Source organism: Orbicella faveolata, unplaced genomic scaffold (assembly GCF_042242905.1).
Source record: "Orbicella faveolata isolate gen_17 unplaced genomic scaffold, um_ofav_v1 contig_1, whole genome shotgun sequence".
Taxonomy (NCBI): Eukaryota; Metazoa; Cnidaria; class Anthozoa; order Scleractinia; family Merulinidae; genus Orbicella; species Orbicella faveolata.
Genome location: NW_028301536.1, coordinates 8,400,833 through 8,427,051, shown reverse-complemented (window position 1 = coordinate 8,427,051; position 26,219 = coordinate 8,400,833). Strand labels below are relative to the sequence as shown.

At 37.6% G+C, this 26,219-nt stretch overlaps 1 protein-coding gene and 1 long non-coding RNA gene across 3 annotated transcripts in view; one reads left to right on the top strand and one right to left on the bottom strand.

Annotated features, from left to right (window-relative positions):
• Positions 1-10,404, bottom strand: part of LOC149117928 (uncharacterized) — a 28,409-nt gene extending 18,005 nt beyond the window's left edge. Inside the window, exons 1-2 of the long non-coding RNA XR_016206662.1 lie at positions 10,161-10,404; positions 6,985-7,065 (exon numbers count right to left, since the gene is read on the bottom strand). This is a non-coding gene — a long non-coding RNA (uncharacterized LOC149117928). The remainder of the gene's footprint in view (positions 1-6,984; positions 7,066-10,160) is intronic.
• A 73-nt stretch (positions 10,405-10,477) lies between these two features.
• The window catches only part of LOC110064447 (mitochondrial proton/calcium exchanger protein-like), a 24,039-nt gene continuing 8,297 nt past the window's right edge, over positions 10,478-26,219 (top strand). Inside the window, exons 1-6 of one of the 2 annotated variants that reach the window (XM_020771505.2) lie at positions 10,478-10,686; positions 10,800-10,833; positions 12,090-12,813; positions 14,702-14,845; positions 18,584-18,724; positions 23,573-23,776. In XM_020771505.2, the coding sequence (XP_020627164.1) occupies positions 10,656-10,686; positions 10,800-10,833; positions 12,090-12,813; positions 14,702-14,845; positions 18,584-18,724; positions 23,573-23,776 (1,278 nt within the window). In that variant the 5' untranslated portion in view covers positions 10,478-10,655. The remainder of the gene's footprint in view (positions 10,687-10,799; positions 10,834-12,089; positions 12,814-14,701; positions 14,846-18,583; positions 18,725-23,572; positions 23,777-26,219) is intronic. The other variant, XM_020771506.2, reaches the window with a different exon arrangement.

Here is a 26,219-nt window from a genome sequence, read left to right as displayed (position 1 = left end):
CCTAGGCATTCAACGAACAAAATGGCGGCTCGCTGTAAAGAGTAGGAGAAACCAGAAATTAATTCGCGCCCAATGGAGCAGCTTAGGATTCCTGGAGTTTGGTCGAGTTCCAACCGACTCGACTGTGTATCTGACTAAAACTTCGAACAGCGGATAAACATATCACTAATTATTTCATGGCGCAGTGATCTGTGTATCCCCTAAACACAGTCGTTACATTGGCTTTCTACCTAATCGAAAAAAGGGCCAATTATTGCCGAAATGTACTGGCTGCCTACTCGCGACGACGTTTATACCAAGGTTGAGGTTTGCGGAGTTTCCAACTCGAATGTCTAAATATCTAAGCTGAAATCGCGTGCAGGGGATACACATATCACTAATTATTTCATGGCGCAGTGATATGTGTATCCCCATAAACACAACTGTTATAATATAGCGCATCAACCTTGTCAAAACTGCAGGCAATATTAGCACCCGACATTTTTACACGGCTTGGGTTTACTGGAGTTTGAAACTCGATTATTCCACTAACACGCGTGCACGCGTGCACGGGATAATAAGGGATACACATATCACTGATTATTTCATGAACTAGTGATATGTGTATCCCTATGGACACAGCTGTTATATTGGCTTTCTACCCAAGAAGAAAAATGCCCATTACATTTGCATTGTCAAAACCGACTTGCTAGAAATATTCACACCCGGCATTTATTCATAGCTTGGGAGTTCTGGAGTTTCACTGACCTCGGTTGTATAAGACTGCATACAGGGGATACACATATCACTAATTATTACATGGCGCAGTGATATGTGTATCCCCTGAAGACAGCCGTTATCTAGGCTATCTACCGAAGAATAAACGTCGATTATTATGAAACTTGCTAGCAAAATTGCTAGTAATTCACCGCGCAATTAATATCGTCCTAGAAATCCCGTGCCGTGAAACTCAAATTGAAATATATCTAGATCCATTTGGTGTTCAACTTTAAATTCATTGTATCCTGCTCGCAGAAAACCAGTTAGGATAAGAACACAATTCCAGCAGCAGATACGTAAGCTTTTTCAACTACAAAAATTGAGATTTGCGTTTAAAGTCTGTTTGGGTTAGTCGTTCGTCCAGTAAGGGACCGGACGACGAGAGTGCTTTCAAGGAGGATATTGCTATTTAAAGTAGAGGGGAGGGGGGTGGGGGATACACATATCACTGGCCGCCATTTTGGAGGGGATACACATATCACTAGTGATATGTGTGCGGGGATACACATATCACTGTGACAGGGCAGGTTTCTTTCACAGGTCACAGGTCACAATCAAAACACTCAGTAAATTTCGCGATGTAACAATTACTGAGATTCCCGAGAAGTTTATCGATGTTTCCATGCAACAAACCCTAACTAAAAATGTTTTACTCTATAATTTTAATTAAAAAATTTCTAGGGGTGGTATATAAACGAAATGGGTTGAAATATAGCTTTCAAACATATAGTGTTAATATATTTTATCGTAATAAGATAATTCATTATGATAGCAAATTGAACTGTTTTATTTCTATATATATTTTTTTAAATCTATACAACGAGTATGTACTAAACAGAAACAAGAGGGTCCCCTAAACCTACTCTGAAAACAATTTCACGCATAAGTAATCGGCCTTTTCACGCATCGCAAAAAATTCGAAAGCAGCTTCACGTTAACAGAAAAAATCACTTTTCACGTAAAAATGCAAAGGCTAAATCATGCGTTACATAAAAATACAAATTCTATCCACGTTTCGCAAAACATACAGAACCGTCCATTTTGATGCATCGAAATGCCGTGTGCATGTGTGACACATCGTGACAGACTACATTCTAGGTCCTCCTGGTTCACTGTCGCTGTGGTTAGTTCTCAGTCGCGTGGAATGGACAGGTTTTACATCTAGTTTACTGTAGTTTACGAGCTTTAATGATGCTAAAATCTCCAAAAAAAGTGAACAATTATTCCCGCAAAAGTCGTTGGTTCACAAATCACGCGTAAGTAAATGCATAATTCACGGATCAGTGTAAGCCTCTTTCGTTTTCATATTATATTGAAAGGCTAAAAACAATTTATGTTTTCAACAGTTATAAGTCTTAGCTTTCTTTGGATCAAATTCTTTTTTTAATTTCAGTGCTACAAATGATTTCCCCTATGCGCCTTTTTTTTTCAAGAAAGAGCTCTTATAGTTGCACTTGGGACGCACTTGTATGCATCTGTTTTATGATGTTTTGTTGTTGTTGTTGTTGTTGTTGTTTTTCATTAAAATTATAGAGCAAAACATTTTTAGTTAGGGTTTGTTGCATGGAAACATCGATAAACTTCTCGGGAATCTCAGTAATTGTTACATCGCGAAATTTACTGAGTGTTTTGATTGTGACCTGTGACCTGTGACCTGTGACCTGTGAAAGAAACCTGCCGCTAGAGAGCACTGAAAACATGGCGGGCGAAGGAGAACTAGATTTAGAAGTTGAGTTTCTTAAGTTTCTTGCAGACATCTTGGATAAAACGGGAATAATTTTTGAGAATTTTGACTCAGAAGTTGCAGAAGCGCACGCCGAAGTTCTTGATCAAACCATTAGTCTGCTTAGGTAAATGAGACATTGCTACAACCGAGACACAAGGGACACGGAAAAGTTTGATTCCATTACTGCTGCTTTTGTAGATGTAAGTTAACCAATTTTTATGTGACAAACATATTGGTTTATTAAAAGCTGTGTGTGCTAGCTTTTTGTGGCAAATAACATAAACTGTGGCAAATTTTGCTACCACATTGGTCTTTGGTATTGTGCATATTTCTGCTGTCCAATCACTACTGGCACACTAAACTTTGAACTTTAAACAAAATTTTTGCTGTGCCGTGTGCACAGTCAAACATGTTTCTCACAAAAACTGCTTGTGTAAACCTGGCTTTAAGTTATTTTTGAAATAAGAACCTTTACATTTTACAAGAGAGCAATCATTGAACATTGGGATGTGTTTTAAGTTTTTCAATGTTGTTGTCTCATGTTTTGCATTATTTAACCCACATGTGGTACTTCTTTCCTAAAAACGATGTTTTTCTTGATATTCTATGACAAACATGGCACCAATTTGTTGTGAATATTATCGGGTACCCAGGGCTCAAGGCTAACACTACTGCCAACTAGCCACACATTTAAGTTTTGAATAGTAGATTTTGCACTTTCACTAGCCATTGTGACAATCATGATGGAATGGAGTACTGGTCTACTGGATGAAAACAAAATTGAGAATTATCCTGACAAAGTAAAACTGAAGAGAATAGAAACTAATGAAAACAAGGAAACTATGAGTGGATTTCATGGAAATAATTGCCTCAATAAGCATATGATAAATATTTAACTATTAAAGGGAGATAAAAGAAAATGGCAACACTGATAAAAGTACATCAGAGATTGAACATAAGCATATTCAAGAAAAGCAGGATTCGTGTTTGTGGGAGTGAAATTTTCTTAGTGATTATTATTAACATTTTTGATGCAACAAGAAATGTTCAAGATTGACCACTCTTATAAAAAAGTCAGTGAAGCTGTGTATGAAAAAGCCTGGCTGGTGCAAAGTTAGTTTTGGCTAGTGACATGAGTCCTGTTAGTAGCCATTATGCCAGTACACCAAGAGGTTAGTCTTGTGTCCTGGGTACTTTTGAAAATAAGATAACAAATTAACCTTACAACATTTTAACATCTGTTTTGATAAGCACCTGAAAAATCTACAAGGCAGAGTAGTGCACATGGCAGTTATCAAACGCCCTGATTTCTCTTCAGTTTAGTTGTGTTGCTAGAAGTTAGGCATTATGTAATTCAAACAGTTTCTGAGTTTTGTATATCAATGAAAAGGAAGATGAGAAAATAATTTACTTGATACAGGGTGAGGTTTTCTGTTGTGAATTGAGTTGCAAAAATACTTTAAGGGCCATAATCTCCTTTACCCAGCCCACACACATGTAGTATTATGCAATTGTCAGTTGCCCAAGTTTAACTGTCACTAGTTCTAGAGCCTCTTGGAAGATGTCTACTCCCATTTGACTTGATTATCTTAAGGGATCTAGCCTTTCCAATACAAATGACTGCACTGAATCATGTTGTCCCAGGTCAATTTCTTCAACTACAACATTGTTATTACTGCCCAATGGAGTTGGACCATCAGGATCATCACCATAGTATTCAAAATCATATGACTTTCCATTTGAAAGGGGGTTTTCAGGCTGCATCATATGATTAAGCCACATTTGGTATGGTGACCAGTTTTTTTTCTGTTCTTACATTTTGGTGGTTGAAAGCTTCAGTGAACTGGCAAAGAGCAAGGTTTATCCTTGGTTGAAAAACTAAGTGTAAGGTGGAAAGATGCACTGAATTATCAGTGTCCAGGATGCCTGACAATTCCATACTACAAAAAGTGTAAAAGTACAAGTGGGAAGCACAACGGAAACATCCCTCCACAATCTTTCAATTCGTTGATTGTGTTGATGGCCCGGCAGTGAAACTGCCCCTCTCCTCTCTTCTAACCTGCTCCATTGTATCGCACACACCAACGTTTTCAACACCATGATCTACTCGTACTCTCGAAGGCCAAAATTCTCCGTCTCTCTTAACAGCATCCAGAAACAATTCAAGAACTGTTTCTGCTTTATTGTTGGCACTACATTTCAAAAACATTATTCTCCGAGAAAATCCGTCTATACAGCCGAATTAGTATTTTCCATCGGATCAGAGAGTGATGTCCATCCAGATGCCAAAGCGAATTTACGCACCCCATCTCAAGACAGTATTTTGGGAATCTAATTTTGCTAACCTTTCTCTTATTCCTCTCCGTTGAACCCGTAACCCAATGGACTTAAAGAAACCTGCAATGAAATTATATCCATACTCTTGAATGATTTCGGTTCCTTATCAGGTAAGCTGTTGAAACCCCTCATATCTTCTCAGCCATACTCTGTCAATCTTCTGTGAATTGTCCATCTCCAAACTCCAATCATCTTTGTTATCGTTGTCCAGATGAATCCTAGTCCTCAAAGTTCCTCGAGCACCTCAACAGGAATTTTAAGAAATGGTCTTCCATGATTCCAACTTCTGAGTCAAAATTCTCAAAAATTATTTCCATTTTATCCAAGATGTCTGCAAGAAACTTAGGAAACTCAACTTCTAAATCTAGTTCTCCTTCGCCCGCCATGCTTTCAGTGCTCTCTAGTGCTCAGTTACTCTCGTTCCTGTTGGCCGCGCTCGGCCCAGGAAGATTGCATCAATATTTGAGGTATTGGATTGAATCAATATTTGAGGTATTGGATTGAATCAATATTTCAGGTATTGGATTGCATCAATATTCGATGTATTGGATTGAATCAATATTCCAGGTATTGGATTGAATCAATATTTTAGGTATTGGATTGAATCAATATTCGATGTATTGGATTGAATCAATATTTTAGGTATTGGATTGAATCAATATTTCAGGTATTGGATTGAATCATGAAAATTAAAAGATTGAATTGAACCAAAAATTTTATTTACCATTGGATTGAATGCCTTTTTCTATCTTTAAATAAAACCGTTATGTAAAGGATTAAACATATATTGCAAGGATTAATTTTGCTACTAACGGCTTGCCATACACGTGTCATTCGAATTATACCTTTTTCCGCTTTACAGGAATTACGAAAAACCATTTAACATTGTCTAGGATTATGAACTAGCAATAGAGAGCTTTGCGAGAAGTTTTATATGGTAAACCGTTCAACTGAAATAGAAAGGTAGTTACGTAGTTAACTTATTGTCTCCGGCAAACGGTTAACCATATTTCAAGTAGCAAACTCCACTATTTTGCCACCAAATTGCTTCCATTCTGCATTTCAAATGATGCGAAGTGAGAAATTTTTGAACCTTCTGCCAGTTGGGAAGAACAGGGAAGGTTAGGTTGCAAAACACTGACTTACAAATGGTTTACCGTTGTGGTTAACCGTTGTGGTTAACCATTGTGGTTATTCATGCGCGTTAATAAAACACATGGAACCTGGAAGTTGTTGTGTCGCGTGCAATGGTGATATATCTAATTACTGTACACAGATAAGCATTTCATTGGGTTTAAATCAATTTATTTAACATTATTCCGTTAAACAACACAAAGATCTGCTACTTTGCAAATTGATAATCCTGGAAAATGTCCTAAATAATGGACACGGAGTTCTAACCTTTCCTTAAATGCCATTTTGCTTGAAGCAAGTCGCAAATTTCATTTTGCTACAGGCGGTTACAAGTTATATTCCACAAATATCTGCACCGGGCCTTAATCTAGATTAATGTAGAAAAGTTCTGTCCAATTTCCAGAAACAAAGTGTACATCATTGAACCGAAATCGAACTCTAAAATATTGTGACGCCATGACAATCGCTGGCGTTACCTTCATTGGAAAATTCCTCGCATATCTCTTTCAGACAATCCCGTCCAAAAGTAGTTGGGACACTTGAGCTGTATTACGTATTCCCCTTCCCCCTAATCAATGTTGGAAAATATCGCATTTTTCCAACAAAAAGGTAAAAAAATCACCTGATTATCAATATTGAAAGTGGGGGGAGGGGAGAAATTGCTTCGTGTCCCTACTCTTTTATCCTGGATTTTAGGTTCAAAGAAGATGTGTAAAATAATAGCCAAAACTATAAGTTGGCTTTCTCTGACACATTTGGTTTGCAATGTTCTCCTTAGTATTGCTGGACAGGAGTACTTAGTGTACAAGAAAAAAACTCATAAGCTAACCAGCTAACCAGCTAAGCTATTGAAGCATTATATAAGGACATAAGCCCTAAAATTCTTGAGAAAGTGCTGCCATTACAATTAAGACCCATTTACATACAGGTGACAAAAAAATGAATTATTTTGGCAAGACACAACTCAAAAAAAGTTATCAACAAGTGGCAACTGATACATATATATAATAGCAAGGACTGATGCTCACCATCCCTAGTCCCTTTTCTACTAAGCCTTTCTTCGGTTTGTGTATGTTTTCCCTCATCCAAACCATGATGATCATCCATTACTGCAAAAACAAACATTCAAAGCATTATTATTAAACACAAAATCCCACAAATGCAATTATACTTTAAGTTAGACTGACTGTTTTAAAATAACATGCAGCCTTGTAGATTAAAAGCTGTTCCTCAGTAAAGGGAAATTTAAAAGAAAACAAAATTCAATCAGAAACAACTGCAAGAGTACAACTATCTTATCAAGACCTAGGTTTTTAAAGTCTATTATTTTCAACTGACAATGAAACCAAAACAGAACAAACTGAATCTCTAGTGGCAAAGTTTAGCTGGTGAGAACTACATCATATTTACCAAGTGATAAAAGACATCCTTGAGAATAAAAATACAAGTAGATAAACAAACCGTTTTCCCCTTCTTTAGTTGTTTTTACACATTAAAAGAGCAAAAAACCCAAGTATCCAAAAACATGAATAAATTCTCCAGAAGATAACAAGAATGGCAATGCTCCTCACACAAGAGCTGGCACAAAGAGAAAATAGCAATGCCACCTAATGAAGACATGACAAGGCATTGGCATGTATCCCTATTATGTACTAATTGAACCAGCCGCATAGAAATGGAAACCTAGGCAAGCACTTCTTGAAGTAGCCTCACATGATGACTATATACATTGCATGTCTACAAAACATTGCTTCGTAACAAACAGCTTAAAGGAAGCCAGTCAACAACAGAGGAAAAGAAGAAAAGAAGGGCAAACAACCCTGACCTTTACTGGTGATTCCTTAGCACTATATTGCGAACCCTTCAAGTGCAAAATTTTACACTCAATCAATAGCATCCAAGGCAAAATCATTACTCGTGGACACAAATTAAGACCTTAAAATCCAACAACTTGAGGAAAACTTTGATTGTATGTCATTTGGATTATTTTATATGATAACCCAAGTTATTCTCCCATTTTGATTGGTTCTCACCTATGATCTATTGGAGGACAGACGCACGACTGACATCACATAATACAGAGTTTTTCCCTCTGCGTTTTAAAATGGCGGAAAGTTTTGAGAATTTAGATAAAATTCTACTTGACTGGGCACCACAAAATGTAACGTGGAGTGATAAAATAAATGAATAGTACTATTTATAAGAACTAGCAAAATAGGGTAAGACTGGTACATCATATCTCTTTTGCAAGTATGGTGACCTATTTTGATTTATTTTTAGAGACTCAGTGCTTGGTAGGGAACATTCAGGGAAATATATTGTACATTTGTTTTCATGATTGTGTCCAGGAGATTACTTTAAGCTTACTTTAAAATCGGTAGAAATCATTGCTAATACTGATAGAAGCAAAGAAATATCACACAGAATAAAGGCTCGAAAGTTCAAACTGTCACAAGAATGGTAAAATTGATTTGTTGACATCCTGAACTAAACCCGAATTTCTTGAACTGTGACCAATTTCAATCCTTGCAAGTTTATTGTCATACAGGTTTACTTTAGAGCTGTTTACACTCGGCATAAAAAAAGTCATTGGAGCTATTATTGGATTACTTGAATTTTGTAGCTGATTGAAACATTTGTCTGCATTTTTGTCGATAAAATCGATAATCAGTTGAAAACCTTGTGATTATCGACTTTTATCGACAAACTTGACTTGTCGATTGACAATTATCGACAAATATCGAGTACTATCGACTTATCGACTACGTTTTCGATTATCGACTTTGATCGACATGTTACGTCCTGCGTAAACTTGAGCCATTAATTACTTACTCCATTACTACAAACAACATTTAACAAATAAAGAAGCCCCGACTGTCCTCTGTTCTGTTGTAAAGCACGCAGGAAGCGGTAGAGCACGAAAGAAGTGTAGGGGAAAACACGAGACGTAGTCGAGTGTTTTTCCCTACTTCTTGAGTGCTCTACCGCTTCCTAAGTGCTTTACAACAGAACAGAGCACAGTCGGGGCTTCTTTATTTGTTTTATGATGAAGAATCAGATAATTTCCCCACGCATTCGGCTGAATTTTCAAACCAAACTTTATTTTCCAAACGAGCAAAAGTGGCGTCAGCCGTGCACTGTTCTCTGACAAAGCACGCTAAAATAAGCCAATCACAATCCTTGTTAGAATTGTTCAAATAATTTGATTGGCTAACGAAGCGACAGCTGTCAATCACAAACTGGACTTCAGCTAAGCTTTCAGTTTCGAGAAGTTTGAGCGGCTTAGCTTTCGAGAGAAGAACGATGCCTTCAAAGTTCGCTTTTAAGTTAATTTTTAAATACGGATCTCAAGGCAGGTAAAGGTTTATAGTCCAGAGGAATCCGGCCGTATTGTGGCCCATGAAAACGAGCACTTTTCCAGTGGAAATTACGAAACGCGGAGCTCAAAGCTTGTGGATGAAAATGCGAAATGCCGGGTTGAATTTGAAAGGAGCTACAGTTATTTACGGCTTGTAGCCGCATGCAGCAAAATTGCCCGAACTAGCGTAAAAGTTAGAAAGACTTAACGGCTCCCACTGGTTCTACTTCGAACACAGAAGAGATTATCAGAGCAAGTTTTGCACTGACCACTCGTCGGTTTACTTCGCTGAGATGACCGGAGAACGAGCGTTACTACACTACATGTAAGTGTTGTTTGAGCAAATGAGCATTTTTAATTGTACATTTACAAAAATAAAGCTTCTCATCATAAACAGAGACAGTTCAATTGTTTTCTGTCGTTGTTTTACTTCTTAGTATAATTTCTGCCTTCGTAACAAAATTAATGTCTTTATCGAAGCACTGTTTAGGTTGAGAATTTGTGTATTTCGCTACAGCTGTACATGTTTTGTCGGCGGGAATCTAGCAAAACTTGTTATTTTAGTACAGTTTTAACACTACTGTTGCTAACAATGGTCTCTGTGAGCCATATTTACTGCAGAAAAATAGCTCGCTTCCAGTGCGTTTGTCTGAGTCAAAGGGGATGTTTAATTTGGGTCAAATTTGTCAAAATTCCGAAGCAAAAATTTGGAAGCCAACTTACCGTCATCAACCCGTGCTCTGTCCTCTGATAAAGCACGCTGTTTCAGCCAATCAGAGCGCGCGTTATATGGAAACTTTATTATAATATAAAATACAATACACTACAATTCACAAAGCTTCTTACCAACAATATTAAGCTTCAAAGGCAGCTGTAAATGTGTTTCGGAAAATACAGAAAGATCCGCCAAAACACCCTCACGACAAAAGTCACAATCGATAGGGTTCGAGCTTTCACCTGGCAAACACTGTCCCGTCCCCTAGTAAGAGGACACGGTCACAACGCATTTTCATTGGAAGAAACAACAACACATACAATTGGTCAAAAGGTGTTAGACATGTCTGTCACGAAGGACGAAAGTGCAACGCTACAAACGGAGGCTCTGGGGACGAGAATGACCTTTTCCCGCCAACAATGTCCCAGAAGCCTTTGCAGGTTGTCTTATGGAATGGAAGCACGCTGACCGGTATTAATCACTTGAGCATTGAGATGCCCATGTGGATGGTGCGTTGAGCTCTCCATGTGTAAAAAAAATAATTTACGAGCACAGAACAACCAAGTAATTTGATGGCTGTGATTTGCAGAGAATTGATTGTCTGATCAAACTTGAAAGGCGAGGAAATGGCGATGTTACAGCACTCTCTCTGCCTGCGTGAGTATTATTTTGTGCCAAGTTATTTTGCATATTTGCTCATGAAAATCCTAATTGTTGAACACGGATTAAATTTTTATTTTGGCTCTGATTTGTTCATCTATTTTTAACAGGAAGGTTTTGGTTAACGTCTCCACTGCATTTTCGGTAAGTATACGTAATAAGTTTAATTACAAACGAGGTTGCGTGCGACATGTACTTCACTCAATCACGGTACAGACTGTGCATGTAACATGATGTGTTCATGCTTCATCGGCTCTTGTTTAATAGTTTAAGAACTAAACTGCACTTGTTAGCCTGTCAGCAATGTTTCTTTGGAGGCTATTGGATTTCTAATATTTTTATTTGTGTTTTTTAAGTAATGGTCATTCAGCATGTGTTTTATCACATGATTCTGCGCATTCTGATAAACATGTAGTGTTTATATGACGTATGTATGTTAAATACTAAATTTAAGCCTAAGTTAACAGCATAAGCTTATACTTGAAGAAGCGAGTAATTATAATCAATTTAATTTTTGGCAATAATTTACCATGTTTTTTCAGTTAAGCACATGACCTCCTTTCTGGGTTTTATAAGTAAACACTCCCAGCATTTATTGTTGGCACAGGTGTTAATTTGAAGTCTGATATTATTTTATTTGAAAGTGATTTGATGCAACCAGTTCACGTGATTACTAGTTGTATTAATCACTCCACATGTGCATATTAAGAATGTTTATACTAATATTTATTATTTGTACACATCCTTTCTGCACATGCAGTTTACTTGCTACACCATACATAGAGTGCTTACATAATTTATAAAGTGAAACCCGTATTAATCAACAACAGGGCTAGGGACTACTGCTACCACTTCATGTGGATATAGCAATCTTAGGTGTTTGGCCAGTCCTGAAGGGTCACTTTCTTTCTGGTTTTCCTATATTTCGTAACCAAAATGAAAAATAACTTACTATATACTGTTACAGTATATAATAAAAGTATGAAATTTTTGCCCCATGCACCATTTAAATCTCCTCTTTTGAGCTCTTCGTTTAGCCGTATGACAGCTTCAATGCCTCTTTAAGGGTTAAGTTATAAGAATGATGGTAATATAAGGGGTGTTGAACAATGTTTTATTCCAAGATTGCCAAGACACTGAGACCCTTGTGTGTAACACCAGGACTTAGACCACAATAAAAGGAATTAAGGTGATTCCTCAGAATTACATTGTCCATTCCTTACAAAATTTTGCATCATCAGTGTGCATGCATGAGTGTGTGCATATACACAGCATCAAGCTATGCTCAACAATGAAATAAATGTTTGTTTTCTAATAAATATGTTTTATTACATAATTTTGGTGTGCAATTAGTTCCCTAGTGTAGTCCATCATTATTCAGACACACCTCTTTTTTGCAGGCATAGATGTCAATTGTCAAGTTATCTCTCTTGCACTGGATATGATCATAAATCAAGGTGTTATTCTCGCCATGTCAATCCATCATCAAATGTTGTAAGCTTTGTTAACACAGCTCACATGCCATCAAGATTTGGAGTGTTAGATCTACAATTCAACACAAGTCATGTTACACAAAGATTCAAGTTTGTGCATAACTGTTTGTATGGAAGATGTGGTGTTTCACACAGGGCACAACCATGTTCAAAACTTACTGGGAATCCTTTGTGTTTTCCTTTAATGAAAACTACATCGAGCAGGACATTGTTTTATAAAAATGTCATAGCTTTTGAACCTTTGAAAACGTACCCATGGATTCACCATAGAAGGACAATTTTTACCAGCAGTATAAGTTGTGACCCAGCAGCTAGTAAATTAGGAAAGAATCCAAAACTGTGGGAAGAAGAGGAGAAAAAATCCAAGGTTGAAGAAGCTGTTGAAGCCATGAAAGAGAAGAAAGAAAAACTGAAAGAAAAAGCATTTCAAATGGAATGCAGTCCTGAAGAGATAGAACCAATGGTTGCTGTGTCTCCAAAACTAAGGAAGACTATATGGCAAAGAGTTAAACATGAAGTCGTGCATTATTACAATGGATTTAAGCTGCTTTATTTGGAGATAAAAATTGCTGCTAGGATGTTGTGGCAAATTATGAATGGAAGAGTACTGTCAAGACGTGAAAGACGGCAGGTAAGTCATAAGCATGCATGTTGAGCAAGTGAGATTCAAAGTTGTTCCTTTCAGGTACTTTCAATTAATAGGGGCAGTGAATGGTCATTCAAAAACCGTGTGTTTTCGTTGAATTTCATGGATGTCGCAGTCTCATTTTGTGGGCTTATGCATTATGCATGCATAAGCACAGTTAAGCTATTAAGATCTTGTGGGTTCAAGGATATGATGTCACATGACAGAGCTTTTAGAGCATGAGTAGTCTGTGAGATAAAGTGGGTACTAGTATTTTGCGTGATTGTTTTTGAGTAAAGGCAGCCATTGCTATATTTGTAGTGCGTAGTTGTTGCTAGCTCTAGTCATATTGCGTTGTCAGCAATTTAAAGACTATATTCAGGTTTCTCCGGAAGCTCTGGCGACCTGCGAAAACCACCATCCACTTGGCCTGAGCGCACCGGCTACGCAGGGAAAATATATATACTTTTTTGTGGGATCAGCTTGGCAAGGAAAGAGATTGTTGCCGGCTACTTTAAATTTTTTTCAGACTACAAATTTTCAGGAGAACCCTGATATTTGGTATGCAACAAAGGTGGCTGCATAATTCCATTCATCGATAGCTTAGATAGCGGCTTTTAACTGAAACTTTGCCAAGAATCATGTGTGAGGGTTTCACTTGAAAAGTGTTTTTCTTCTGTGGAAGTTTATTTCAAATTTCCATAATTTATTCAAGTCTCATTGTTTTTTATAATTACTTTACTTTTATTGCTTCAACATTTTTATTTTCCTTTATAAACACAAACCATCTCTTAGTACATGTAGCTTGGAGTAGAAGAAGAGGAAGGAAATAAAAGAACTGCCCACACCAGGATTTGAGCTGCCAACCCTTCCATCCTACTTCTGATTCCCTGACTGAATCCTTGTGAGGGAATACAGCTATTAATTCATCACAACAATCGGAAAGACAAATACACTCCTAGCAGAAACCTCATTTATTATTGTACTTTCATCTTTCTAGTACTTGCCTACTTGTAAGACTACAATACTTAACCTAATGAATAAAACTAGCCAATTAAGCCCACAAATACGCGTTGCGGACCTATTCTTTTTAGTGGTCTCATAGTCTCGACTTATTGCAAGGCTAAGAAAGTCTTGAAAGACCAATTTGTTCGTTTTTTTAATTTTATTTTATCAACACACTTTGGAGTCTCAGCCTTGCAATTGAAGAAGTCATAATGTCTCGGACATAACTCTCCTTGTGATTGCAACATGACATGAAAAAATGAGGGATAGTTTGCAGTCTCTACAGTGTAGCTGTGAAACATACTTGTTCCCAGAAGCCACCATCCTTTTGGGCTGAGAAGGAGAATGCAAGGCTCTTGGGGACAAAAAATGGCTGTGAGATGGTTCAGACTGTGAAAGTGTGTGTTTTTTAAGTTCATAAAATGATTGCTCTTTCTAGATCCTACAGGTATATGAGTCAACCATCAGTCTTGCAATTAAACTTTTCTTTACCAGTGGCTTTGAATCACTCATCAAGGGATCATCTTATCAATGTTCACTATATGATCAACAAAACATTTGTGCCTGGCATTCCACAAGTTACATGTATGTTGTCACCAAGGTCAGGGTGTCGTCAAATAAGGACACCAACATCACCCATGTCCAGTATACATGAATGGGTACAATTCGTCAGTAAATGAGGCTTGCATTGACACCATCAAAACTACACAAAATAATGGTGAAAGCAGCAGTTGATCCATTGATGATCCAAAAAAGTTTATATCTGGCTTTAACTGAATACAACTTTTCAAACAATGTTTACACCATACACATACACATATATATCCATGTCATGTGCTCGATCAAGTTGAATACTTTATGATAATACAAATTATATTTTTATTCTTAGTTTCTTCGCACAGTCTCAGATATATTCCGTTTGGTTCCATTTCTGGTGTTTTTACTTATTCCATTTATGGAGTTTATGCTGCCAGTGGTCATAAAACTTTTTCCAAACATGCTGCCAAGTACATTTGAGGATAAATCAAAGAAGGTAGGGAATATATTATGTGCATGCATTTGATTTTCAAAAATTAAGACATAAACTATTATTAGTAAATCTGGTTTTAAAAAGTTTTTTTTTTTTAACAAAGCATTTAAGATGATTTCCATTCCGTACTGCACAGTCTCAGCACCCTAATGTTTATAAACATTAGAATTCTCACTGGATGTAATGTGAATCAATGTTATTTGTTACAAACCACATACCTTATCTTTGAGGGCTTTCAATTTTTTTTCCATTGGCTTCATTGATTTTTACAGCTGCGAAGTTTTTTCATCAAGTGATATGAAAAAGAATGAAGCATAAAGCTTAGCATCGATAATGGCAGTTGACATGAAACTTTGAATTTACTTCATGTAAGTAGTTGCAAAATGTTGACATTTTGTGATGTCTTACATGAAACAATAAAATTCGTAAACAAACTCCCAAGAGTGTGCAGTATGGACTGGAAATCATCTTTAAACTTTGTTTGTCTGCACATACAGTACAACCTGTAAGTATAAGAAAGAAACCAAATTCAGATCTATTTGCATTTCCCCTCTCTACAGTGGAAATTGATTCTTTTTAGATCACAAGGTATTTGGTCTCATAGAAAAAAAATAGGGGAATCCTGTCATAAAGGTGCTCTGGTAACTAGAATCTGGGCTATTCCACAGTATTTTGTCAATGCCTTCAAATTAGCCTCAGTATGTTATGTTTTATAATGTAGTACAGAGTCTCAACGTTACATTTCAAATGATTTTGCATATTGACAAGTCGGTATTGCTGCATAAATTAGAATTTATTATAAAAATCATGAGACAGCTGTTGCAGAGACTACAATTAGATTGTTTGTTTAGAAAAAAAAGGAAAAGCTGATCAGAAACCTTTGGCAAGACCACAAGTTAGACAGACTCTACTACTGGCCTTTTTCTCTAAAACAGCTGATTCAATTTGACCTCATCATTAGAACTACTGGTATGCAATATTTGCTTTCCATTGGCAAAATGTAGTTTCTGCAACATTTTCAAACCTTAAATTTTCTTTGTGAGAGGCCAAATGAAGCTTCGTTGATGTAAGTATGATAAGTTCTAATTTACCCTTAGAGGGAAGTTGTACTGCAACAGTTTTCCCTGAATTTTCCTTTATAAGGTTATACATGTAATATTAAGTATTTTGTTTTTGTTGCGAACCACAATTCTGCTACACAAATGTACATCTGCTGAAAAAAAATCTAAAATTCCCTAATATATTTTCAGTCACAGTGATAGGATTTGTGTAGCAAATTTCTGAAATTATTATTTTTCATCATGAGGACAAGACATCTACATGTATTTCAGCATCCACTGTTTGTAGCCTCAACCTCTTTGCATTCTTTACCATTCCCTGCTTGGTTTTACTTGGCCAACATTAAGTGAACTGCCACTAGTGAACTTCTGAGCTTAGAGACTTAGCTATTCTAGCAACTGAATATATTACTTACTTGTATTATACTGCATTATTATGCTCGATTGCCAAAATTTGTTCTTTATTTACTTTCTGCTGCCTTTTTGAGTTATTTTTTTGTAAAAAAAATACCTCTTAGTTGGCGCATCGGGTATGTTATGGACAGGTCAATGGGCGAGTGAGTGAGTAAGTGAGTGAGTGAGTGAGTGAGTGAGTGAGAGATGTATGTATGTCACACCAATCAGATTGGATCTACTATAAACAGCCAATCAAATTTCTTGTTGTAAAGGTAAATGGTATGTGAGAAGATTTGATCCCGATAGAGTTCAGAACGGCCATATTTATTCTTCTATAAAAGAGGAGGAAGTATTCATATATTGGGTTTACTTCGACATTTTCTGTGGGTTAGGCTGAGGATTTTAGTTAAATGAATGAGATGAGCCTTGAGGTTTGAAACAGTTCGTGAGTTAGTAGTATGCAAATGCAACGATATATTTTTATTTTTAGTTACAAAGGTAACTTGATACTTTTGTTTTTCACAAGGAGTAAATTCAATTAGAGGTCACGAATCGTCGCTTCTAGTTCTTAGGACATGTTTTAGAGGGGACGAGACTTAAAATTTGAAACAGTTCTAACGTTTACAATAGTAAGTGCGGGTAACGATTGTTTTGTTCTTGTTGTATGCAAAGATAACGAGATATTTTGGTTTTTTAGTTACAAAGTGTAATTTGACACTCTTGTTTTTCACAAGGGAGTAAATTCAATTAGAGCGGACGAATCGTCACCACTCTTTCCCACGAGATGTTTGCTATCTTTAGTAACAAATGGTAACTTGACACTTGTGTTTTTTATATGGGAGTAAATTCAATTAGAGCTGACAAGTTATCGGCTATTGTTTCCAGGATATTAAACAAAAAAGAAGCTTTCGTTTCTGGACGGTTTTTACGTCTCTGCAGTAGCAGTTTAATAGTTTTATTCGATGACATTCATTTCAGTCTGATATGTGTAAAGCTAAAAAGTATGAAAACTGTTCAAATGTTCTTTGAAGACTGCGTGGCACCAAGTTAAAGTGCTATTTAATTAAATCAGACTTTCAAGGTGTCAGAGGTTTTTTACTCTTTCTTTCTATTTTCGGTGAAGTTGTGTTGCGTTGTGTTGTGTAAAAAAGGTAAACTTATGACTCGTATAAAATGCGAAAAGGTCTCTAAATTAACTTGAGTATTTTGGAGCAAAAATTCCTCTTGGGGGTTGGAAGGGTTATGTGATCGGTGAGTGAGGGAGTTATGCATGTGCGCGTGTCACACCAATCACAGTGCGGGTTGTATCAAAGAACGAATCAAATTGCCTGTTAGAAAATAAGATGGTATCTACATTAATCTGAAGACTTGTCAGATTACTGTAGTTTGTTCAGTCAAACATTTTATGGCTTACTATTTAGCTATCTTACCATGACCGATGTAACATCGCAACCAAAAAAACTTGTCAAATTAACCAAATCATTACTGTACCATGAATGCTGCTATCTCCAACACTTCACACAAAAAATAACTCTTGTACGCCTTGCATGCCTATGTTTATTAACAGTATCCTGATGTAGTCTCCACAACAGCAGCATCACTTAGAATTGTCAATCACAACGGAAACATACACAACATTAGTTGTTATTATAAATGTTTTGGCAATTATATTAACTAGATAAAATGCCCTTACAAATAAAGCAGACATGTATTTTTGATTTATCCAAGATTCAGAGAATGTCTCACTTAACTTTGCCGGAATGAAAATAATGGAATTTCTGTGTAGTCTCTGCGACAGCCACTCAACTTATTGTTGCATCACACTCCTCTGATACAGAGTGAAATTACACTAGTGTTATGCATAGCTCTAATGGACATCTACCACACAACAGCAGTCTGCTTTTGCTTTGTAGACAGTCTACATTTATAGATATATGTATATAATAAAAGTCTCTGAATGTAGTCTCTGCAACAGTAGAATACTGTGGAATGATCCTTTTGGTAAAATGTACTTTATTTGAAACTTTCTTCATTCTCTATTACACTAGTAGCATCTACATGTAGAAACCTCTAGAAAAATCTGATGAGTCTCCTGCTTAAATAATAAGAAACTGATTTTACATGTGCGTGTAAATTGTTTAAAAGGAATAATCGCATTGTGTTATCTGGTTTACTCTAAATTCTAGTTTACTATGATAAGAATTATATCAGCTGTAAAACGGACGTAAGTATTGAAATTTGTCTCAAGAATACAATAATGTAACAACCTTTTTTAATTAATTATCAGGAAGAAAACAAAAAGAAGCAGTTGAAAGTGAAAATTCAGATGGCCAAGTTTTTGCAGGACACAGTTGAAGAAATGGCAGTTACAGCCAAACAGAAGAAAACACAAGAGGTCGTTGCTGAGTTTGCAAACTTCTTTGAAAAGGTGATTCATAATAAAAATGCTAATGCAGTTCACCTGGTCAAGTATCTTACATAATACATGTATTTTGTTATAATTTTTCAAATTAAAACGTACATGAATTAAGGAGTGTAATAACAATGATGGTGGTTTGGATGCTGATCTTATAAACATAAGGATATTAGGGGAGCTCTGGCAGCCCGAAGGGCCGCCAAGGGGAGCCCCATACTCACTCATATAGAAAGAAAAGGAAACCCATGAATTGATTTTCTCATGCAGGGCTCAAAATTAACTTTTTCGTTTGGGAGCCAGCTGGCGACTAATGGGAAAAATTTGGTTGCCAGATCGTAAATTTTGGTCGCCAACTTATTTTATATATAACTCACATGGGAACACTAACATGATTTTGCACGTTACTTTGCATGCAAGAAAGTCACAAATGAAGAGCTTAAACTTTTGAAAACAGCACGAGTAGGACTTATAAACTGTTATAAAGATACCTTTGTTCTCAGATTATAGGGAGCTTAAGCGTGCGTGTTTTTGAGATGCGGACGGCAACTGGAAGAGAAGATTTCGCATGCTTGGACTGTATTGTCCCCCAGATTTTTATACTACTCAGCTCTAATGAAGAAGAGATACTTAGCAATGTGAATATGGTTGTGTGAGGACAAGTTTAAAGTGAAAAAAGCTCACTTCCGGTTACCGTCCACATCTCAAAAACGTGCGTGCTTAAGTTCCCTGATGTTTCTGGTTCGCAGGTGATAGTTTTCTTCTAAGTTATTTTAAATGGAACGAAGCACAAAAACTTTTACGTCCGTGGTTTTCGTAATGACACAAACACGGGTCCTTTTGTATTTCTTCAAAACGCAGTTCTTTATTTTCGTCGCCTTTCGCCGCTGATAAACAACACTGTGCTTGGTCTAGGCTCCTACACAACTGATCACATCTGCCGCCATTGTTCTCGCGTCAACTGAAAAGTGCACGGTGTTGTAGTGTGCCCGCGATCCCAGTTTTGGAAGAGGCCGCTGAAACAATATGGTGCTTGGTAAACGCAGTTTCGACGTGTCGAAGTAATTTTTACGATTTTCTTGTAATATTCAGACATTATTTTAGTGGGGACAGAAAGGTGAATTGTCTACTAGCCACCAGATCCGAATAATTTCCCTATCTAAAGATTTAAAAACAAAAGTTGTGTTGTGGTCATCTTTACTTATCGTACAAATCGTGAGTCGCCAGCTGGCGACCAGTTCTGAAAATTTAGTCACCAGTGCTCAATTTTTGGTCGCATTGGCGACCAGTGAGTCGCAATTTCAAGCCCTGTCATGGTTATCATGGCTAGCGGTATTGCTCGTGGGCATGTATGCATGACAATGACAACCACGACGGCGATGGAGCCGTGCAAAATGGCAGCCATACGCCAGCCAATAGGTTGACAGAGAGATGCACCCTTGGTTTATAGCGTCCTTCTTTGATATTGGACATCCATGTCATGGTCAATAATTATTGACACCTGTCAAAACAAGGTATTCGTTGACCAGCATCACATGGCCATATTGCACAGTCAAGTTTAGAGCTCACTGAGGTCACATGTTTTTATGAAGTTGACTGCTGACCAAATGCAGGTTTTCAATTGGATTGCGGGCTCATGTCAGGTTAACTTGTTGTAAAAAGGGTCAGGTTGTTCAGAAGCCGGTTAACTCTAACCCAGGATTGTTAAAGTTAATCAACGCAGGGCTGGCATTAGTAGCTGGCAGCCGGCGATTATCGCTGACTACTCTGACAAAAATTTGTGGCTACTTTGTGGCTGCTACACAAAATGACACCAAAAGTTTAGATACCGAACAAGTCTGACCAGCATATTCTTTTCCTTGGTAGAAATGTGAAAATTAAATCATCTTATTTCCGAATTGCAGGCTTTTCTTCCAAGAAAAGTAATGACAAAGTAGGTTTCTCAATATGTCATTAAGTTCATGCTGCACACCGAGTAGTTACCAGGACTCCTCGCTGCTGTTACATAACATTTCAGTGTGACATCGTACATTACTGAAAAGCCACAGGCATTTCTAATTTGTAGACAAAAACTTCTATTATTTTTTTATTTTCTCTAAATATGATTACAGGGATAGGAAGGCATGCCTTAAAATGTCGCCAGGAAAAGGCGTAAATGGTATTTGCAGGGGCTTCTGTAACCTTAGCAGGCGCAGGAAGAGCTTACTGCAAATGTAGACTTAATAAAAGCTTTTTGCTCTTGATTGTGATTGTCTTTCTGGTGGGAAATACCTTTTGAAAACTCTGGAAATAGCATTTGCGAGACTCTAGATTTCAAAATTTTCTTGGTGGTGGGGGGTTGGGGGTGCCTAGTATTTCTTTTATCAGCAATCTACTTCAAAACTTACTGAGAATAAATATATACAACAACTGACTAATCATTAATACTGTTCTTTTCAACACGTGAGACTTGATAGGAAAAGGCAATTTTTGGCAATGTCAAAACTTTAAATTCGTTTTGCTTCTGGGGGACCCCTTGAACCCCCTGGACCCCCAGCAGGGCTCTGGCCCTGCACCCTGCTGGGGACCTCAGTGACCCCCAGACCCCTCACATGTTGAGGGGCTCCGCTCCGGCCCCCATAGCTGTCTACTTTTAAAATATCTCCACCTACTTTAAATCTTATTGACAGCCTTGCAACGTATATTTTTTTCTTGTATACAAATGTTTTTCACTGCTTTTGTTTTGTGTATTTTGAGGACCTTGAGATTATTCAAACTCAAAACTGGGAAGGCCAAACAACATAAACAGAAAACCTCACTGCAAAGTTACAAAAATCAAATGAAAATTCTCGCTTATCCTGGCTTAGCTTGATCGGGGTTTCAACAACCCAGCCCAGGTCAGCTCCACTTTTAGGCTTGGCTAAATCTATATATTAGATTCTTATTACTTATTTCACTCTAGTTACTCTCAGTTAGATGGACTATGTAACACTTAGCACAGTGTTTCACTGTATTTCCAGAATAACAGAAAATTTGATGGTGAGCATGTACCTGTGCATGTACATTGTATGCTTGACTATCTCGTTGGTGTTTGAAATGCAATGCAACACTTACTAACTTTGTAATGTGTGATATACACATCTATGCATTGTGTAGTGTTTTGTTGCAATAGGCTACGAGTAGTCCCTCTTTCGCTTAGTCCGTCGCACATGACGCGAAAGAAAACTGCGAGAACTAAATGGCCATGCAAAATCCTTGAGGTGATGAGCATGTGAAAGGAGTGACTACCACTTAAGCCCAAGAGTTTCAATTATGTGTTGCTCTCACAAAGCAAACAATATGATTGGCTTATGTTAGGAGTGTTGACAACATGTTGTCAACATTCGAGATACGTGTGATGTCTTCCAGGAATGTTGTAGAACCGGAGCAAATCAAAGAGGTACCAGAGAAAATTGAAGCATTGGAATTGTGCTTTACAACCCGTGACGTTGTTGCGAACCTGCCAACAGGCTTTGGAAAGATTTAAAGTTATCCAGTGTTTTGTTTGGCAAAGCTTTCCGCCTCCAACCTGACTGCGAGCGTGTTAGTGATTTCGCTGCTCAACAGCATCGTCCAAGTCAGCAAATATAAATTCACTGAGCTTGGCCTTTCTTCTGTCCATTTGAAAGATTGAACCGGACTTTTACTTGAAACCGGACATTAACCTGAAACTTTCGGCTGCTGTCGGCAAACATTTCACCACAGTTGGATGATCTCCTATGTCAAATACATAATGTAAATTCTCGGTTGAAACTTGCAATTTTGGCAATGACTTTAAGATTTACACCTACAGACACAGTGAAAATCATTACAAGATGCCTCTTTCACCATCTTGTTTTTAAAACTTCTTTGGCAGTTTCACTGAATGAAGATATACTTCTCATGGCATATGTTTTTGCCTGGCTACTCGAAGAGTAGAGTAGAGCAATTTTATTCAGAATATCTCCCGGGGTTATTGACAACAGGCGATAATAAGAGGACATCAAGATGAGAAATCCTACACTGCAAAATCACTTGGCTGTTTAAGGGCAAACTCTTGGGCTTAGGCAGTAGTCCATCCTTTTGCACACTCCTCGCCTCTAGGATTTTGCACGGCCATTTTTTTCTCGTGGTTTTCTTTTGCGTCACGCACGACAGACTAAGCAAAAGAGGGACTACTCATAGTCTACCAAAACAATAACCTGGGAAAGTTTTCTGAGGTTTTTACAGCAAGACAGTGCCTCAAAGGTCAACATGTAGGTTAAGTTGTACTATTAACTAAATAGACACAACTTGGCAATCTACTTGTACTGGTCGTGAAAGGGGCTCCTGTGTAAATGCAGTGACCAATTAGAGGAGAGCTGTGGATTGCAACATACCAGCATGAACATTGAACGTGAAATGTTTTTGGTTCAGTTGCAGGAATAGGGAGCATTATTAATTTTTTGCACAGGGTCTATAAATTATAGTTGTTATGCCACATACAGGTACAGCTATAGCTGACCAGCACTGTATGTATACACCTAGCCCCAGTTGTTTGAAGGCTGGATAATGCTATCCAGTGGACAAGTGTTCACAAAAAAAAAATCACGCTTAATCTGCTGGATAGTGATTTATCCAGTAGATAGTGTAAACCACCTTTCAAACAACCTAGACCTGTATTGTACACCTGGATGTGAATGGTTACATGGCTCAAACATTACACTGAGTTAGCATTGCTCAGCTCTGATTTTACTATTATTTTTCTGGAGGTGTTTCAATGGCAAGAGTACATGTACATGTATGTTGCATGTAGGTTACTGACTGGACATGTACATGTAGGAGGCTCTGCACACTGTTGTCTCATTTTTAACATTCTATCAACAGATTCGGAGCAAAGGAGATCAACCTAGTAATGAAGACATCCTAAGATTTTCTAAACTGTTTGAGGATCAAATCACTTTGGACAACATGAGCCGTGCTCAACTCAAAGCAATCAATAGACTACTGATGCTGCCAACCATTGGAACAAACAATTACTTGCGATTTCAGCTACGGATGAAATTGCGTCAGCTTAGGGCTGATGACTTGGTATGATCTTTGTATTGCAACTACAAAATTAACAGAATCAAAAATACTGTGTTCCTGTTCTGGAATCATGATAAAAATATCAAAAATAATTTCTGTACTGAGAGTACAATTAAAAATCTTATTAAAAGTGGAATATTCTGTTCTGTTCCACCAAAATTGAAGTGTGAATGTTAAGAAAGGTTACATGTATATGATATTCATTATGGTCTTGAGGGGGCTAAAATGGTGTCATAGATGTTGGCTAATTCAAAGCCATTGTTGTCTGTTCAAAAAGGGCTTTCATAATTGGATCTCAATTGCCTCCCTCACACGATGTTTGAACATGTTGCTTTCCCTGGCAAGCACTTTTCTTGCCAGAATCCACTGAATGTCCTGTGAGCTGGCAATGTCCATGAACCAGAGTCTTTTCAAATTGAAATAAAGTGGCAGGAGGAAATCATAAAGTAGGTGGTGCACATCTGGGTCACAGTTAAGGCAGCCATGTGGGCAAAAGTCCTGAAGTGGGTTACCCATTCCTGCACAAGGGAGATGTGGTGCTGGCCCAGGAAAATTTTGAAAATCTGTTTGCTTTGAGGTGCATTTATTGATAACTTGCTGAATGCAAGAGAAGTTCACTTACAAGATGCTAGATAATGCTTTTCATTCCATTGGCATTTGATCATGTTTTGCGTGCAATTCTATTTCATTCAACCATAATAAAATGAATCAACTGTAATTTTATTATAATAGTTTCAATTATGCCAGTTCAAAAAACAAGTTTCAATAGTACCATTGTTTTAGTTTTTGTAACAAAAAAGAGCTGCAGATGAATCAAGCCAATTATGGTGAATAGATTGAGGCGACTTCCAGTGATATCTTCCCTGCCACACACATGACATATCAGTAGAAAATCAGTAATCTCATTTTGTTTCTGGTTTGATTTTGTGAGTTTTCGTTTGTCTTAAATCCCGAACACTTGCATTGGTGAAGGGTCTTATTGTTAAGACACCTTTTAAACCATCCTTTACCATACATTTGGAGCACTTTTAATCGTAATGAGTAACATTTCATGACGAAGACTGCTTGCATATTCAACGTGCAGACGCGTAGAGGCTTGGTCAATTTGTGGCCAATTCAGCTGAATTGTAAGTTAATTGTTTTATTGTCGCTTTGAAAACTGGATCAGCACATAATATTTGTTTACTGTTTTTTATCTGTTTGCCTTTGGCACTTTTCAATAGTGGCAATGAAAGATGGCCTCTGCTTGCCAACAAATGCGATTCATGTACGACGCAACGCCCGCCAAAATTGCTCTCGCTGCGAAGTTCAAAAGGTACATACAGTGGCGGATCCAGACCTTGAGCTGGGGGGGGGGGGGGGCGGGGTGGCGGTGGGGTGACGTTTTGTTTTTGCTTGCCCTGCCAGCTATCCTTCCTTCTGCGAGTTTTGTTTGCCCCAAAATAAGGGGGGCCCCTGCCCCTCCCCTCCCCCCCCGTGGGCCCCTCCACTACATCCGCTACTGACATATAATAGCCACACTGTTACCTTTTTCAGCTGTTCACTTATTACCTCAGAAAAAGTGGATCATGATTATGTTGGTGAAATAATACTGTGTATAAGTTAACTTTGTGACAAAAAAGTATGTGGCACAAATGCTTGAAGGCTAATTTTGAAAACCCTGATGAACAGCTGACGAATTCCTTGAAAGATGTTCCTCTACTCTAGTTTTTAATAAACGAGAAGTTTCGCCAGCATATTCTTTGTTACATTGTTCACAGTGGATGTAATAGACTGTTCTGCACTTTTTAAGGTTTTCTGTTTTATCCTTAAAACACGTGCAGTGTACTAGTTGTGATTGCAAGGAATTGCAAGGCTTGTGGACAAGTGTGGCCTGGTGTGATTTAAATGCTCTTTGTATGGCATTGAAGCATATACTCTCTTCAAGTTAACAGATTCTTCGGACTCTCTCAAACCTGATCCAGTGTTCAGTATTGTTGGCATCCAATCAGGGTAGTTGTTGACTTTCAAGGCTTAAAACGTGTTGAATTTCCTTTACTTTGTCATCTTCATGCACCTCTGCTCAAAGTAGCAGAGGGCTAACTACAGCTCTTTTATATTGTAGATGATGGTTAGAATGGAAATTCAGGTATTGATCAGTATGAGTCGGTTTGCAGTATATGGTGACCTTTGTTGAACCATAGTCGTTCAGGTGTAGGCTAGTGTCAAGAAATGGAATTCTGCCATTCTTTTCTTCCTTTTATTGTGGCTGATGAAGCTCGGTGGAACCAAACCAACTATTCCACTTTTAATAAGATATTTAATTGCACTCTGAGTGCAGAAATTATTCTTGATGTTTTAATTACAAAATTAATCTTATTAAGGTTACAGTATACCTTCGGGTCGGCAATTTTCTTCAAATTTGGATTTTTGGGTCAAAATAGTGGTCGAAGAATAATCTCTAATT